Source organism: Chelonoidis abingdonii, chromosome 2, assembly GCF_003597395.2.
Source record: "Chelonoidis abingdonii isolate Lonesome George chromosome 2, CheloAbing_2.0, whole genome shotgun sequence".
Taxonomy (NCBI): domain Eukaryota; kingdom Metazoa; phylum Chordata; order Testudines; family Testudinidae; genus Chelonoidis; species Chelonoidis abingdonii.
Window position 1 is genome coordinate 212,286,457 of NC_133770.1, and position 17,709 is coordinate 212,304,165.

Below are 17,709 nucleotides of genomic sequence, written 5' to 3' on the forward strand. Positions count from 1 at the left end.
CATAATATAAGAACTAGGGTCCACCAAATGAAATTAATGGGCAGCAGGTTTAAAACAAATAAAAGGAAGTTCTTCTTCACACAGCACACAATCAGCTGTGGAACTCCTTGCCTAAGGAGGTTGTGAAGACTAGGACTATAACAGGGTTTAAAAGAGAACAGGATAAATTCATGGCAGTTAAGTCCATTAATGGCTATTAGCCAGGATGGGTAAGGAATGGTGTCCCTAGCCTCTGTTTGTCAGAGAGTGGAGATGGATGGCAGGAGAGAGGTCACTTGATCATTACTTGTTAGGTTCACTCCCTCTGGGGCTCCTGGCATTGGCCACTGTCGGTAGACAGATACTGTGCTAGATGGACCTTTGGTCTAACCCAGTATGGCCGTTCTTATGTTTTTATGTTATGTTATATAGTGGTGCTTCAAGCCATGTGCCACTCTCTGGGCCTACTGGTAAATGATAAAAAGTCTATTTTAGTGCCCATACAGAGGATAGAGTTCATCAGAATGGTTCTCGACTCGACCTGTGCCAGGGTGTTCGTGCTGCTGGAAAGGTTCCTCACATTGACAAACCTCATTGCGGAAGTCTCCATGTTCCCTTTGACTACAGCCAAGGTTTGTCTGCACTTGCTGGGTCACATGGCAGTGTGCACTTACGTAGTCCACCATGCCAGACTCCACATGTGGCCCCTGCAACAATGTCTGGGGATGTTCTATTCCCAGTCCTGAGACCCCCTGGAAAAGATTGTTACCATTCCCTAGGTGATACTTACCTTGCTGAGATGGTGACCATCCGCAGGACAATCCTGGATGGTGTTCCGTTCAACAACCCCCCTCACTCCATCGAGTCGGTGTCGGATGCCTCAGACTTCGCCTGGGGTGCGCATCTTGGAGAGCTCCAGACACAAGGGATGTGGTCCCCAGAGGAGGCAAAGTTGCACGTAAAAGTCAAAGAGCTCCGAGCAGTCTGGCTGGTATGCGGAGTCTTCCTACCTCACCTGTCAGACAAGGTGGTATGAGACCTGACAGACAACACAGCCTCGATGTTCTACATCAACAGGCAAGGGGAAGTGCATTTATCAGCTCTCTGTCAAGAGGCACTCCATCTATGGAACTTCTGCATTAGCTACAAAATCCCGGTGTCAAGAATATGCTGGTGGACCAGTTCAGCAGGGACTTCTCCTCTCACCATGAATGGCCGCTCCATTAAGAGGTAACCTGCATGATCTTCCAAAGGTGGGGAACTCCCCAAGTAGACCTTTTCTCTACCAGACAGAAAAGGAAATGCCACTGGTTTTGTTCTCGGCAAGGTCTGAGCAAAGGCTCCCTCTCAGATGCTTTCTTCCTGTCATGGTCAGGGAGCCTGATGTACGTGTTCCCTCCAATTCCAGTTCGAGAGAGACAAAGCAGACATTGTCATGATTGCCCTTGCATGCCCTTGTCAGCATTGGTTCAGCACACTCATGAACCTGACAGCAGGCCCTCCCTGGCCCCTGCCCAACTGCCTGGACCTGCTGTCACAAGACCACGGTTGGCTTCTACACACCAACCTCGAGTTCCTCCACCTCTCAGCATGGATGCTGTGTGACTGAACCCAGAGCAACGGACCTATTCAGAAGGAGTCCAGCAGGCCCTCCTGGGGAGTAGGAAGCCCTCAGCTAGACTGATTTACCTGGCCAAGTGGATGAGGTTTTCCCACTGAGTGACCGAACGTGGCATCTATCCCTCGTGTTCTTCCATACAGGCTGTTCTAGATTACCTGATTCATTTGAGGAACCAGGCACACACTTCCATAAAAGTGCATCTCGTGGCCATTTCTGCTTTTCACCTGCCGATCCAAGGACAGATGGTGTTTTCCCATGACATGATGGTGAGATTCTTGAGAGGCCTTGAGAGGCTCTTCTTGCAGGTACAGGCTCCCATCCAGCAGTGGGATCTGAACTTGGTCCTCTTTAGGCTCACCGGCCTGCCATATGAGCTGCTGGGTTCCTGCTCCTTTTCCCACCTGTTATGGAAGGTTACGTTCGTGGTGGCAGTGACTTTGGCGAGACAGGTCTCTGAGATTAAAGCCTTGACCTCAAGTCTGCCGTACACTGTGTTGTACAAAGACACAGTTCAGCTGCAGACTCACCAGGCTTCCTGTCCACCTTCCATATGAACAAGGACATCTTTCTCTCAGTGTTCTGTCCCAAACCACACGAGACCAGTGAATGTCCAAAGGGCCTTGGCTTTTTAGTTAGAACATACCAAGCCTTTCCGTAAATCAACTCACCTTTTCATCGGTACAGCAGACGGGATGAATGGCCTTCTGGTGTCCTTGCAGAGGATTTCCAATTGGATCACCTCGTGCATAAGGACCTGTTATGACCTGGCGGGGGTTCTGCTGCCGACGAGTGTCCGAGCCCACTCAACAAGGGCATGGGCGTCTTCGGCTGCCTTTCTGGCCCACATCCCTATCCAACACATCTGTAGAGCCACAACGTGGTCCTCTGTTCACACGTTTACCACTCATTATGCCATCACTCAGTAGGCCAGAGACGACGCTGGTTCGGCAGAGGTGTGTTGCAGTCTACACTTCCATGAATTCCTACCTACCTCCAGCGGTACTGCTTTGGAATCAGCTGATATGGAATGGACACGAGCAAGCACTTGAAGAAAAGACCGTTACCTTTTCCATAACTGGTGTTCTTCGAGATGTGTTGCTCATGTCCATTTCACAACCCACCCTCCTCCCCACTGTTGGAGTTTCCGGCAAGAAGGAACTGAGGGTGGGTGGAGATGGCAGCGCCCCTTATACTGCGCCATGCAAGTGCCACTTAAAAGGGCACCAGAGCCAGTCCCCTACAGATACTGCTGAGGGGAAAAAATTCCAGTATGTGGCGAGCACACACACCTAATATGGAATGGACATGAGCAACTCATCTCGAAGAACACCAGTTACAGAAAAGGTAACTGTCTTTTTTTCTAGTAAGAACCAATTGGTATAAAATACATGAAGTCTTGAAGCAGTTTTCTAAATAATTTAGAGCTCGTGCTTAAAGTGCTATGATTTCAAGTATGGTCTACTCCTGCACTATATATTTATATTTATTACATGGTTTTAGTAGTAAGATTGTCCTCAATAAGTTAGAAATATGTCATCCCTTTTCAGAGGTCATTCCTAGATAAATATGTCTCTTGTTATTTGGAACATAAATATTAAAATTGGCATAATAAAGCAATGATCCAACTTGCGACGCTGACTCTGTAGTAATTTATAATAATATTTAGAAATTATTATAATTAAAAGAACTTTCCTCAAAGGGGTTAATAGATCATTGAAGTTTTTTAAATATAAAGCATTGATCAGTACATTACAGGAAATAGTTAGTGACTATATTTAGTTTATTCAATTATAGTTGGTTTCAGTGTTTGCTTTGTTATTACATTGCTTTTTATTTTGGAATTCATCATCAGTTTCTCCTGTAACTTGACTTTATTTTTACTTTATGTATCCAGATTTTTTTCTGAGGCTATTGAAAATAAATGAAATTTTATTAAATGCTTCGTCTAGATTGAATCTTGGGTTATGCTGGCCACTAGCTTTGATTAACAGAGTATTTCGAAGTTTTGTGGCCTGCACGTATAGGATTGAAAAGATCTATGTTTTATAACTGGAAGGCAGGGTCTGAGACTCTTAATGACCATGTGAACAGGGAAGGTATAACAGGATTTTTTCGTTCAGGAGAAGGAGTGAGGTAGAGAGGAGAGTGGGCATTGCCTCACAGTAGAATGATAAACAGGGGAGAGGGTAGTTTCTGAACTATTACTCCTGGGGGAATTCTGTGCTACTGTGCATAGGCAGAATTTATGTCCCCCACAGATTTCTTTGCTTCCCACAGAAGAATAATTTTCTCATGGGGAAGCAAGGGGAAGCCACAAGAGTGGTCATGCAACCCTCCCCAGCGGTATGTTTCGGGTGCCCAAGGCAGCCGGCAAAGAGGTGGTGCAGGAGGCGGGACTGATGAAGACCCAACTCCTTACCCTGCGCCGGGCTCAGCTAATAGTTCTGGTTGGACTGGGAAGGATGGGACTTCCTCTTCCTCTACATGGCATGTAGGGCTGGGTCAGACCCACCCCCATATTTCTCCCACAGCTGGAGGAAGCTCTGCCAACTTCCCTTTCCTCGCTTCCTGCACCCATTGCTCCTCAGCTGCAGGGGGAGGGATCCCTGTACAGGGAGCTGCTCCCCCATCCACCCAACCACTGTGCAACCAGAACCCCTCATATCCAGACCCTCCTGCTGATCTTCACCTCCGTGCACTCGGAACCCCCCTTCGATGAGTCCCACTCCCCCTGCACTAGGGTGACCAGACAGCAGGTTTGAAAAATTGGGATGAGGTTGGAGGGTAATAGGAGCCTATATAAGAAAAAGACCCAAAAATTGGGACTGTGCCTGTAAAATGGGGAGATATGGTCACCCTACCCTGCACCTGGACCACCCCAACAAGCCACCTGCATCTGGATCTCCACTCCACTGAGCCACATTCTCCCAGCATCTGGACCCCACACTGAACCCCTCACATCCAGACCCCCCACTGAGCCCCAACAGCCTTCACCTGGACCCCCTGCAGTGCCCCATTATCATTGCACCCAGAACCCCCCAACAAACACCTATGCATCCAGACATCCTCCCCCCCTGCACCTGGATCCCCCACTGAGCCGCCCGCACCTAGATTGCCTCACACAGAACCCACACCTGGATCCCCCTCCACTAAGCCCCTTTGTACTTGGATCCTGCCTTGCTGAGCCTGCCTGCCCACTCCTGGTGCACCTGGCACGGAGGGGTGGGTGTTTCTGGGGCAGACCAAGTCCTTATGCTGTGTCAGGGTTGGGTGCAGTCTCACCTCTGAGTCTGTGTCCGGGGTTGGAGGGGCTGCACAGTCATCTCCCGCCTCTGTGCAGAGAGTGGCCTGTGCTCCCCGATGCCATGCCGGAGCCTCCACATTTATTTGGCAAATAAAATTTGCAGAATTTTTAATTTTTTGACACAGAATGCCCTCAGGAGTATGAACAGTATATGGAGAATGAGGTGATATGCTGTTTTGTCTTAATCATAACAAGTAATTGGAGAGGGGGAGGGAAAATTGTATTAAATACCCAGCTATGAATCTATGTATTGAATCATATCACACAATTTGTATAAAACAGCGACATGTTTATTTAAAAATTGACTTGACTTCTGATGAACCATTTCATCAAGTGTGCTTTTAAACAATTAATGTTTAGGAGGAGGAACATGACCCCAGGCTTGCACTAAATATGGGAAAACTTCAAATAACTCAAATGCAGTGTCTCTTTGTCTTAAATATATTACTGTCTCAGATTTGTTTCCCCAATACTACGACTTCATGAGTTCAGATCACAGGGTCATATTTTTGGCACCAGAACCTACTGATTAGCTAGAATGGAGTAGTAAAGTGAAGATAAGAAGTTATTTCAGCCAATTGCATTATGTTTGACAATCCACAAATGTGGTTTGTGTGTACATTCCTCTTGCTATGTACAAACAAAAGTGAAATAATTTAAATTATATCTTTGCTGCTTTTTAATATTCCTATTCTATTTCTTTAAAAAAAAAAAAAGTTCCATGTTTGTCACAAACGTCACAGAAGTCTCGGAATCCATGACTTTCTGTGACCTCCATATGTTCTGCAGTGGCCCATGCGGATGGCCCAGGAGCAGCCTGAGGAGCTTGGGCAGCCCTTGGGCCAGCCACACCAGCTGCTGCTGGGGCAATTTTGGACCCACCCCCCAGCAACAGGAGTTCGGGTGTGTGGGGGGCTCAGGGCTGGGTGTTGGGGTGCGGGGTGGTGCTTATCTGGGGGAGAGCTCCCCCGGAAGGGCGACAGGAATTCCCTTCCCTCAGCTCCTAGCTCCACGTGCTGCCTCCATGTGTAGGCGCCACCTCTGCAGCTCCCATTGGCTGCCATTCCCAGCCAATGGGAACTGCAGAACCAGGGCTTGGAGCGGAGTGGAGGCAGCATGTGGTGCTCGGAGCTGGAGGTCCCCACTTCCCAGGAGACAGGGAATGTGCCCCAGCCCGAGCACTCACAGCGCCTCCCTGGGCTGCGTCCCCTTTCCCCCCCGAGCACCTGCGGCACCGCACAGAGCCTCCCTCCCTCCTCAAGTTTTAGTCAGGGGTATATAGTAAAAGTCAGGGATAGGTCATGGGCCATGAATTTTCTGGAGCTACACTGATTTCTACCAGCTGACAATCTCACCTGATATTAGTGAAGATACTCAAGACATGGGTTGATTCCGTTTCAAACAGGAGTGATTTCATTAACTTCAGGACTTGCTTCTGACTTACACTGGTGTAACTAATATGAAAATTAGGCCACTTGAGCATAAGTCTTAGTGAATTATATATAATTTATGCTCTTTATAAATAATGCTCTTGATAATTTTATGCTATTGAGAGTTAATTTTTCATTGTTTTTTGTAGCTGTAACTTAATTTTGATTGTTGCTAATCCATTAATATTTGTAAACTAGAAAATCCAAAAATAGTAGTTTGTTACTGAAGCTGTTGAGTGAATATTTGAGTAGTGAGATAATATTATCTATGTTCTCGATTGTACAAAAGAAGGTGTAGGATTAGAGGGAGGAAATTTTAGGATTTTTTTCTGTTCAGAGACCGTATTTTTAAAAATTGTGGTTTATAATAGTGAGAAAAGGTGGTGAAGTAATATCTTTTATTGGACCAATTTATGTTGGTGAAAGAGGCAAGCTTTCCAGCTTACACTGAGTTCTTCTTCCAAGTTTTGACATGAAGAATTATGTGTAAGCTGGAAAACTTACCTCTTTCACCAACATAAATTGGTCCAATAAAAGATATTACTTCACCTGCCTTGTCTCTCTAATATCCCGGAGTCAACACAACTACAACAACACTGCAAACCCCAGTGCTTTATAATAATGGCAGTAGTAGCATCAGATGAAGGATAGGTCATTACACACTGATATGACAGATGGGCGATGCAAAACAACAAGAGATTAACCTTATTTTACAATTTATTTTTAAAGTAAACAAAAATGAATGGCTTAATGAATTGAACACTGAGCCATGATCAGCCTTTTTAAAATGACCCCCAACAATTCTTTTTCCTCTCTCCTGTTCCTCTCTGTTTGTTTATATATTGTTAAAATAGTAAGACTGTTAAAGGACACATTTTATATACCTGCGCAAAAGAAGTGTATACAGAAGTATATGGTGTCCTTCTAAATGAATACCTGATAAGGTAATAGATAAAATATTGGAGGACAGATTTCCAAAGTGTGGTGTCAGTTTGTGTGTTCTTAATGACTTGCTCTTACAATTTTTGCATCATATCACTTGTTGCATACAGTGTAAGAATTCACATACACACCCTACACAAAAGTTGAACACATTGAGCATTACTGATTTATTCACCATTTGTGTGCACAAGAGAGAGTGCACAAAAATTGCACACACAGAGCTATGCATGTACAAACAGAGCCCCTTTGAAAATTTGGTCTTCAGTATATAGAAGATGTCAACCAATAGACAAATGACTTATCAAATTATGTTTTCAAATACCTTATTGAACATTTTCATTTAAAACAATGGAACCCTAGTAAATGGTCTGGAAAAAAAATAAAGCTGTTAAAATGGAAAAAAACAAACAGTGATAACCAAACTTATTGTACTAGCAAGCATCATTAGTTTAATCTAGGAATTGATAGTGGACTCATATACAAAATTAATAAACAGCTTTATGTTCTGTGGAATTGCCTGTAATTGGAAAGTAACTATGGTTACCAGGTTAAAGAAATTACGACTTGATGAACAGAAATAGATGGCAAGAGCCTGATTTTTTTTTTTAAATAGCTTAAAATCAAGTTGTAGATCTATAAGACAGTGATGGCTAATAAGATTCAAATATTGAAGATTAATGTTGGATTTATTCATTGTACCACTTGTGCTAATGTAGAATCTGTTCTTTCAAATCCTTGTTTGATGTAGAATGGTTGTGACAGTGTTTATCTGGGTTTTGTTCCTCTATGATATGAGGCCCTGTGCTGACAATATGTTCTTTTAATGTGAAATATTTTCTGACTAATATTTTCATGTTGATTTATTACTGAATGAATGAAAATAAGCTCACACCCACACTTTGCATACTGAGACCTGTTGTTGTTTCCATTTTAAAAAACCCCACAAAGTTTAGAGATCTTGAGATAAAGTAATAATGTTTTTTTTGGTGGGGGGGGAGCGTTTTTATTTAACATTCAGGCGTATTGAGGGGAATGATGAAAGTATAATTGACTCATATCCATGTGGGGCTGAATAAAATATAGGGCCAAATTCTGCTTACTCATTCAAGTTAAGCCTCATTGAAGGCAGTGGGACTGTGGGGAGCGCATTTAAAAAGTTCATACTGATGTTAGAGAGAGTGTGGGTTTCAGAGAGTTTCCTGTAATTTAAAATGTGAAATAGCGCTAGAATCAATAATAGTTCTAGAACCAGAATGAATTTTTATGTGCATCCACTGAACCTGGGTAAGTATAACCCTCTACCCTTTAGTTGAGGTCACTGAGCAGAATTTGGCTCATAGTAACACCTTCATTAAAAGCTAACCATGTCTCGTAGCAACAAAGTAGCTAATTTTCATGCAATATCTCTCTATAGCAGTTAAATATTAACACTAAAGATACTGGGTAGAATTTGCAAAAGTGCCTAACTCCCTTTTTCAAAAGTGACTTGGGAACTAAGGAGCCGGTATCCCATTGACTTTAAGTGAGATTAAGGAGCTCTTAAATGCTTAGAAAAATCAATAGGACTTGGTCTCCTCTGTCATTTACATGCTCTAGAAAATTTTACTCATTGGCTTTCACACACACTATTAATTTATTATATTAATGTACTTTTGCTACAATATGTTCATTAATGACAATACAAAGGAAAACTTTATGGATGCATAAACCTCCTTAAAATTCATAAATGTAATTAGTCAGTCCTCTGCATCAAGAGATGCTTTTCCAAGAAACCAGACAGAGCAGGCCACAAATGAATATGATCCACTGTACACTATTAGATTTTCAGAGCCAGAAGCAATGAGACAACAACTTTGTGATCGTCTTTCTCCATTTTCAAATGTAATTGAAAAAGAGAAAATAGCAGCAGCTGCAAGAATAACATTGAGTACGTTTGGTCATCTTGTTTTACAGCATAATCAACCATGACTACAGAATCGGGATCAGACTCTGAATCCAAGGATCAGGACCAAGACCAACAAGAAACCCCTGCTCAGCAAGGGACAGCTGGGGCACAACCTCAAGACCAGCAGCAGCAGCAGCTCAGTGAGGAACATCAGAACGCGATAGACCAGTTCTCTGCTGTGGCAGCACACAGTACGCCTGTGAAAAAAGAGCAGGCAAGTGAACCATTTCTAGGTTTGGTGAACGTGGTTGATTAAATGCAATCTTATTAACTAATGACTAGGAGGTAGCCTGTGGTTTAGTCAAAACAATTTTTTTTTCTGAATTAAAAAGTTCCATTAGTTTGACGGTTTTTGCAGCTTTTGCTATATTGATTGACTGGTCCTTAGGGCTTAAAAATATTTTATTTCACAGTCAAGCAATATCTTTTGGAATTAATGTCAGATCTCCTACCTGCTGCACTTAATTTCAGAGTCCAGTGTTGTCCTTAAAGGGAGGGGAAAACCCTTCAGTCTTTCACTGCATCAGATCATACTAATATTTTTTTAGAAACTGAAAGAGTTTATAGGATTTATTTTCACTCTGACACCTGCTGAAAACTGTTGCTTGTTTTATGTGTGACCCATGTGAAATCTATGAGGTCTTTTAAACCATTACAGTTCTAAAACAGGGGTTCTCAAACTGGGGGTCAGGACCCCTCGGGGTTGCAAGGTTATTACATGGGGGGTCGCAGGCTGTCAACCTCCACCCGAAACCTTGCTTTGCCTCCAGCATTTAAAATGGTGTTAAATTAAAAACTCTTTTTTATATATTTATAAGGGGGAGTCACACTCAGAGGCTTGCTATGTGAAAGGGGTCACCAGTACAAAAGTTTGAGAACCACTATTCTAAAACAATTGCACTGTAATTACTTTTAAGCTGTACTGTTTTAGCTATGAAGAGTTGTTAAATGGTTTTCTTTTTTGTTCATCTATACATTCATTATAGTTGTGAAAAATTATCACATCAAAATTTTATCTCACCCTTCCTAGTCAATAGGTCAGGAGTGCCAACAATTAGCTCTGGCAGATAAGAGACCCTCCATTAGCTTCAGGTGTCTGGAAAACACAGCTCTTAGTGTCCTAGGGTTAATGACCCTTGTCTAATCTCATTCATCTTTGAAGTATGGAATAGAAATCAGTTTAAACCTTTTAATACTGTTAAACCTTTTAACAAGTTTGGGGCATTGCCTTTGAAGTGAAGACACATTATTTTTAACTGGACACATTATTTATAAGTTGGAACATACATGTAAAGCATTCCTAGAGACCTATGACTGCTTCTGTGCAGGTTGTGTATTGTGGATTTGAAGATTTCTCACTTGGATTTGAAGATTTCTCAATTTGTGCCCCCAGTGTTACATCTAAATTTACTTTTGAGAGCAAAATTGCAGGCACAAGTAATTTCTGGTGCAAATGATAGCATTTTGATGTCTGCTGGTTGGCCCGGTATATTTGCATAGTTGAACACCCAAATTCTGTCATTTGTGCCAGCAAATGATTGTGGTGCAAAATTTGATTATGTGGTTATAAATCTGTCACCTTATGTCAGAGTTACTACTCATGCTCACTATTTGCTGTTCATTTTCTTTTTTAAACTTATGCACCAGTTTTTGCCATCTGGGTGTCAACTTCCCCTATGAGACTGGCGGGATAACATGTTCTCACTAATTACTTAATTCTCTGGGTAGTTGAAGGCTCTTAAAGAGCTGGATTTCTCTGTAGATTGGTAAAGGAATATGGAACCTTTTGCCTCTAGGTCACCAGTTTGACTTCAGACGTCAGTACTATGAAATGGCTGTATAAACTATTTGAAATAATGCTCGTAGACTATTTCTGAGTGGACAAGTCACAGAAAATACGATTAAAATTGTCATTAATCAGCACTATTGTTGTCAGTTTCAGCAAAAACTTGTTGGGTAATGGGCTTTATTTTCTTCTCATTCCTCTTTCTCAGAAGTGAGAGAGACAATCAGAATGAGGAAGTTTGTACTGTCATTATTACCAGTTCTGTGAGAGAATCCCTGGGACAGGATATATTTCGTTGCCCAGTTACAATGGTTTTCCTTACTGTCATTACATACACAAGAAAAGTTGTTTCATTTCCTTTTTGTTTTTTGAAGGAAGAAAAGTACTGTGTATTTTTTACATTGATGCTGAGCCCCTCCTCACCCAGAATCTACTCCCAAAATGAACACACTTTCCATCCAGTACAATAATTTAATCCTCCCATCTTTCTGCCGTACCCCCAGGTGACGTAGTGAGAAGAAAGTCCACATGCTGGGCTCTAAACACTGAGCAACTACCTAAATCTAAGATGTGCAGCTATTCAGCAGATTTATTAGTATTTCATGCCTGATGCAGAGGCTGGACAGCATCAAAGACCACTGTTGCTAGATTCTGTGACTCTGAAGTGTCTCTATCAAAAGGGATTCCAGTTTCAGAGGGGTTGAAAGTGTGTTGCATCAGAGCAACATCTGTTCATGGATGGAAAAGTCATAGGTCTAATGTGTCAAGTTTTATATATATACACCTTGGCCTTGACAAAGGCTGAGATGTGTGTGTTTGTGTGTGTGTATATATACACATAGCTTCCCTATTTTTTTAGAGCACTGAAACGTGAACTGGCACTCCTCTCCAAATGCAGCTTTCTGCAGGAAAAATTTCCATGATATAGTGTTTCTAAAAATACCCAGGTGCAATCAGTTGCAATAAAATTCGTGTTCCTTATTTACTGGGATTGAACCTGAATTATGAGTTGTAAAAAAGTAGGGGTGGAACAGAAGAAATTATTCTGGTTTTACTTGGCCCTTTATCAAGGGCTTTTTCTCAGACATAACAAGAAATAACCACAAAAAGAGCAGGAGTACTTGTGGCATCTTAGAGACTAACAAATTTATTTTAGCATAAGCTTTTGTGGGCTACAGCTCATTAAAAAATGTTAAGCTTTTTTTCTATCACAGTAATAACAGAGATAATATGAATGTGGTCAGCATACTCATATGACTGTGCTAAAGGAGCTGCAGTAATATACAAGAGTAACACATCCTTCAGGTACCCTGATTTGATTTACATAAGACAAATTGTTAGGCTATAGTTAATGAACTGTGAAGTGGAAAGCCAAGCAAACTGTTCTTTGTGTTTGCTTAAAACCGAGATGACCATACTGTTTTTAAAGCTGTATTAAACCCCAAATCCCAATGATCTACCATTCTGGTTTTTGACACTTACCCTCCATTATTTTTGAGGGAAGATTAACTGCCTAATCCTCTAGACTACTTTGTAAATCTCAACCTGTGGGTCTTGAATTTTTTTGCCATTTTTGCCCAACTCAAGCTAAAAAGATGACATCTTCAAGCTGCACATCCCAAATTGCCCTGTGGAGTCCCCTGACTTGTACCAAGTCCTGACTCCTTTCCTGTCCTCACAATGTTCTTACCACCAGATGAAGTCCATTTAAATTATCCATTTCTTGTCCACTTTGTGAATACTGGTCCAAGTCTATCACTTCAGGGGCTCTACCAACCCAGCTATGACAGTTCTCCCACTCTGATGGCCTCTGTAGTTAATCCAGGTTTCCATCACATATATCCATAAATCCAGGCAACGTGAAACTTACCAATAAATAGATCTTGTTAGGGAATTTTCCATCAGAATGATTTTTCAATGGACATTGTAGTTTCCACAAAAATCAACATTTTCAGTGGGAATATCTTGATTTTGCTAATATATTTTTGATATTTTTTCACCAGGAAATTTGGTTCAACCCAAATTGGAATACTTAATTTGTTGAACTGCCTTTACATTTTTAATTTAGAATCCGTTCAGTAAAACATAAAATTGTATTTTCTTATCAGTGCATTGCTTTATGGGAGTTGTAGTTCAGGCCCTTTCTCTCCCATAATGCAATGAAAATTGCCTTCTGACCAAGCTATGTGTGATGCATAATGGAAGTCGCATGACTGTGGATGCATCATGGGAGATGTAGTCCAACTGGGCCCCTAGGGGAAAATTGGGGCTTTGGGTTTCTGAACTGTAGCTCCCATAAAGCAATGTGCTACAGTGGGAAAATGCAGTTTTATGGTGAAAAGGCTCAAAACAAAACATGTTGTTGGGTAATTTCAACAAACCAAACTAGAACAGATTTTGGGAATGTTGAAAAGATTTTTGTGTTTTTAAACTTCTGAATCACAATTTTTCAGAATTTTCATTCCACAAAGATTTTTGCAACGTCAACTTTTGGTCCCAATTTGGGATAAAAGCAAATGTTGGAATTTCTTATGGTATGAAAATTCCAAATCCCTCGCAGCTCCACCAGTACAGCATTCTTCCAGTGCACCAAAGGAGAGAGAGCCCAGTCTTCCAAGGAAGGGAAATATTTTTTCATTCTCAAGGATGTTGCTTAGTCTACCTGGTGCAGGCAGCAGAAACCAAAAGAGGTCCCTGTAAAGCAGCATCAACAAAACACTGAACTAACTCAAGCAGAATCACACCAATATCTTGACTGAGGGACAGAAAAAACTTTATAGTTGGCCTCCTCTAGTGCTATAAATGGTTCACATCCATGTAGCAGGACCCTTTAATATACCCAATCCAGTGGCACCACTTAAGGCCAAAAAGTCATGTGATGATGTGATGACTAGCCCTTCACTGCATGCCATTTAGAAGGAGCTTGGGCGTGGAGAAGAGGCAAAAGCAGCTCCTACAGGCTCCTTGAGATGGTGAGACTCGGGGAAGACAGAGCGAGGTGGCCTGGCAAATGAAGAGGAAACCTCTGTTCTTTGAAGAAAATCTGTTCAGCTGTTTTTGAGTTAAGCAAGCATGAAAAATATACATGAAAAACTGTCCAAAGTATTTTTGCTGTCTCATCTGAAAAGGGATTTATTTAAAAATTTCTAGCTTGGTATGTACATAGTTTTCAATAAGGAAATTAGAACTGATTTTGAAGCATGTGGTGCACACTGTAGTTTGTGTGCCTTAATGAAATAAGCAGTTCAGATGTTCAGACAGATCCATAAGCATGGCAATTGCATGTTCAAATGACCACAGCAATGTGAGTATTCACATGTTTTTATTTGAATTGCCCGCTTATGAGGGCCCCTTCTCAGCAGCTGAATGCAACTGTAACACAAATCTTCCAAACCAACTGCAGTTCATGATCTCTCTCCCACACACTCTCCATCTCCTGGTTCTCACAAAAACGTGACTCTCCCTCTGACTTCTCCTTTATTAGGGTATGGCTACACTCACACTTTACAGCGCTGCAACTTTCGCGCTCAGGGGTGTGAAAAAACACACACACACACACCCGAGCGCTGCAAGATACAGCACTGTAAAGCGTCATTGTAATCAGGGCGGCAGTGCTGGGAGCCCGGCTTCCAGCGCTGCATGCTACACCCGTAAAGGATGTGGTTTACATGCAGCGCTGGGAGAGCTCTCTCCCAGTGCTGCTGCTCCGACCACACTCGCGGCAGCGCTTTGAAATTCCAAGTGTAGCCATACCCTTACTCTGCCTGGCTGTCATGTATCAGTCTCCCAGAGCTGTGGGTCTTCTCTTAGATGCTTCACTTTTCCTTGTTCCCTCTCCCAGTCTTCCACTATTATTTTTAATCTTCTGTGTTGATGACCCTCTCACTGCAGAGAATAGCACTGAACTGCTGACTTCACAGCGACTAGAAAAAAATGTTACTACTTCTTTACACATGTATGTTTTGGGATTTCCAAACTGTGTTCCCTTCTGAACTAATCTATTTAGTAAATCCACCAAGTTCTTGGAGGGTGAAAGACTTCTTAAACAGACCCCAATTGTACCAGACCAATGCCCAGAGGATTTCTGGGATTTGACACTGTCCTCTCTCAGCTTCTAAAGCCAACAAGCTGAAATGAAACCCATGAAAATGAAATGGGTTTGTATCAAACTAAACACCAGATACATGCCCACCCCTGAAAGATTCAGAAGTAAAACATTTTAGTACAAAACCCCTAATTTATTCACTGACTGAATCCCCGAACTGGCAATAAATTGCTTGAACAACGCCCAAATTATATGATCAGAAGACAGCCCTGCTGCTGTTCAGCTTTTCTGTCTGTATCACTAATGCTGTAACTGCAAAAATTATGTTCCAACAACAACCCTGAAGCAACTTCTGCTCTATTAGATGTTGATGGCATTGCAGGCCGTGGCATTGAAATGCTCCAAAAATACAGCATAAATGGTCCGTGAGGAGAATGTGGCTCAGGAGAGAATGCACCTATGCATGCAAAATTCAAAATAACCTAGTGAATGCGGTTGCTTCTTAGTGGTTGCTTTTGCCCTAGATAATGGCACCAACAGAATGTCAAGTTTCTTTAAGAGGAGGAGGCTTAATTCACTTTGAAATCGTCTCAATGCATGGACATGTCATCACAGTTTTGGGGCCCTCTCTAATAGTTCCTGGCATGTTTTTGTGCTCTGTGCAAATTATAGAAAATCCTTTGTGGTTCTAACCTTGGACAAATTTCATTTAGTTTCGTTTGGGTCTACTTGAGTAGTTCAACAAAATAATACTAGTGCCACCTCTTGTATGCGTATGTAGAGACATTAACGTCTGTTGCAGGTTTCAGTGGAACAAATCAACAACCCATAAGGAGGAGGTCTGGGAGTTCTTTCTGATTGAAGATGCCACTTACTCTTAAAACAGCAATCTCTTCTGCTTTTGTTATCAGTCTTACCTTCTGAGCAACTTAACTGCCTTCTTAAGGGACGTTCATCCCCCTCCTTCACTCTCCAAAGCTTTCCTTCATCTACCCACCATGGGCACTGTGGACATTAATTGCTCTATGAGGCCGTAATCCCATGGCGCACTAAATGCTGTCAACCCTCATTAGCTTCAGGGGGAGTTGAGGTTCTTGGCCCTACGTGCCTGAAAGAGAAAGCGTTCAACTAATAAGTGGCTGAGCTAAAACAGGAAATCCAGCTGAGATAGCAGGGATTGTTTTCCATTGTCGTCCCCCGCCCGCTCCCAGCATGTTTTATTGCTGTTAAGAGGAAGTGCTTAATTTGAAAGAGGCTTCTCTATTCCTTGTTCTATCTTCCTAGGCTGACTCTCCTTCTTGCTTTCTGATCCAAGATGAGGGCCAGACAGTGACCCTTACTGTGTTCCCACACAGGGGAGCAAGAGGCATAAGGCACTGCCTTACTCCCACAGAGAGACCAGTCTCTGGATATGGACGAGGTGAATTAGCAGACAGGGGCGTGGTACCGTAGTACACCAGCCCGTGTATTTAAATGGGCACAGGAGGGGAAATAATGTGAGCCAGGTATAGGGCTGGTCCCGTTTAGTTCCTGCCTGGAGGAAGGGGTGAACCCAGGACCAGATTGTGACTATCCTCACAATCTGGTTCCTCGTCTCTGCTATGCTGTGCCCCTTGCCCTGGGGCTATAGCAAAACCACAACTGAGCACTATATTTGCAGGCTGAGGCCATGGCTACACTGGCGCTTTACAGCGCTGCAACTTTCTCACTCAGGGGTATGAAAAAAACACCCCCCTGAGCGCTGCAAGATACAGCGCTGTAAAGCGTCAGTGTAAACAGTGCTGCAGCCCTGGGAGCGCGGCTCCCAGCACTGCAAACTAAACCCCATGAGGATGTGGAGTACATGCAGCGCTGGGAGAGCTTTGAAGTTTCGAGTGTAGCCATACCTTTAGATCACTTGGCATGTATCCGGCCCTAAGTGCCCTCTCCCCTTCAAACAGAATAAAGAAGGGAAACTAATGTTTGGGAGACCTTTTTCCAGGAGATTCCCCAGGGAAAGATTCCTGCATTTAGGTGGAATATTGTGATGCAGTGTGTGCCGTACAGTCTTGTGCACTACCAGTGTGACGCAGGACTGTTTTGGTCTGAAAGCAGATTAAAGCTTTTGGACAGATTTGATCCAGTCTCATGAAGGCTTGTTGCGCTGAAGGAAAACAGACTCGGAGGATTAAATTGTGATGAATTTCAGTGCTGCTGGCTGCTGATTATATTGAATTTGTTCAGAGCCAAATCAGATGTATTTTTTTTCATGGTAGTGAGATGACTAAAAGATTAATATTTTATACTTTAGCTTAGGTATTACTATGCTTTTGTTGTCGAAATTTTGTCTGGAGGCTAGCAGGGGCACAACTGGTTATAGAGGTAACCATTACTGGAATGGAGCTTCAACTGATATAATGCATTTACTATTAAAGGTGGCTATATGAAGGTTAGAGTGGCTCTGACAATCTGTTCCGGGGGAAAGGACCACAATCAATATTGCATCATAACAGCTTTATAGCTGTCTCAGATGCTGACCCAGGGATAAGCCCAAAATAACACTACTGCAGTGGGTTTTCCCAGCCATATATTTATCTTTCAAAGTGGCAGTTACAGAAAGACACACAGTTGTTTTATTGACTAAAGCAGGCTTTCCCAAACAATAAAGATGAAGTTCT

The 17,709-nt window shown here is 42.5% G+C and overlaps 1 protein-coding gene across 4 annotated transcripts in view; it reads left to right on the forward strand.

The window, feature by feature from the left end:
- The window catches only part of EPB41L3 (erythrocyte membrane protein band 4.1 like 3), a 140,503-nt gene that overhangs the window by 42,251 nt on the left and 80,543 nt on the right, over positions 1 to 17,709 (forward strand). For all 4 annotated transcript variants that reach the window (XM_032785956.2, XM_075062948.1, XM_075062947.1 and 1 more), the window contains exon 2: positions 9,230 to 9,435. In XM_032785956.2, the coding sequence (XP_032641847.1) occupies positions 9,241 to 9,435 (195 nt within the window). In that variant the 5' untranslated portion in view covers positions 9,230 to 9,240. The remainder of the gene's footprint in view (positions 1 to 9,229; positions 9,436 to 17,709) is intronic.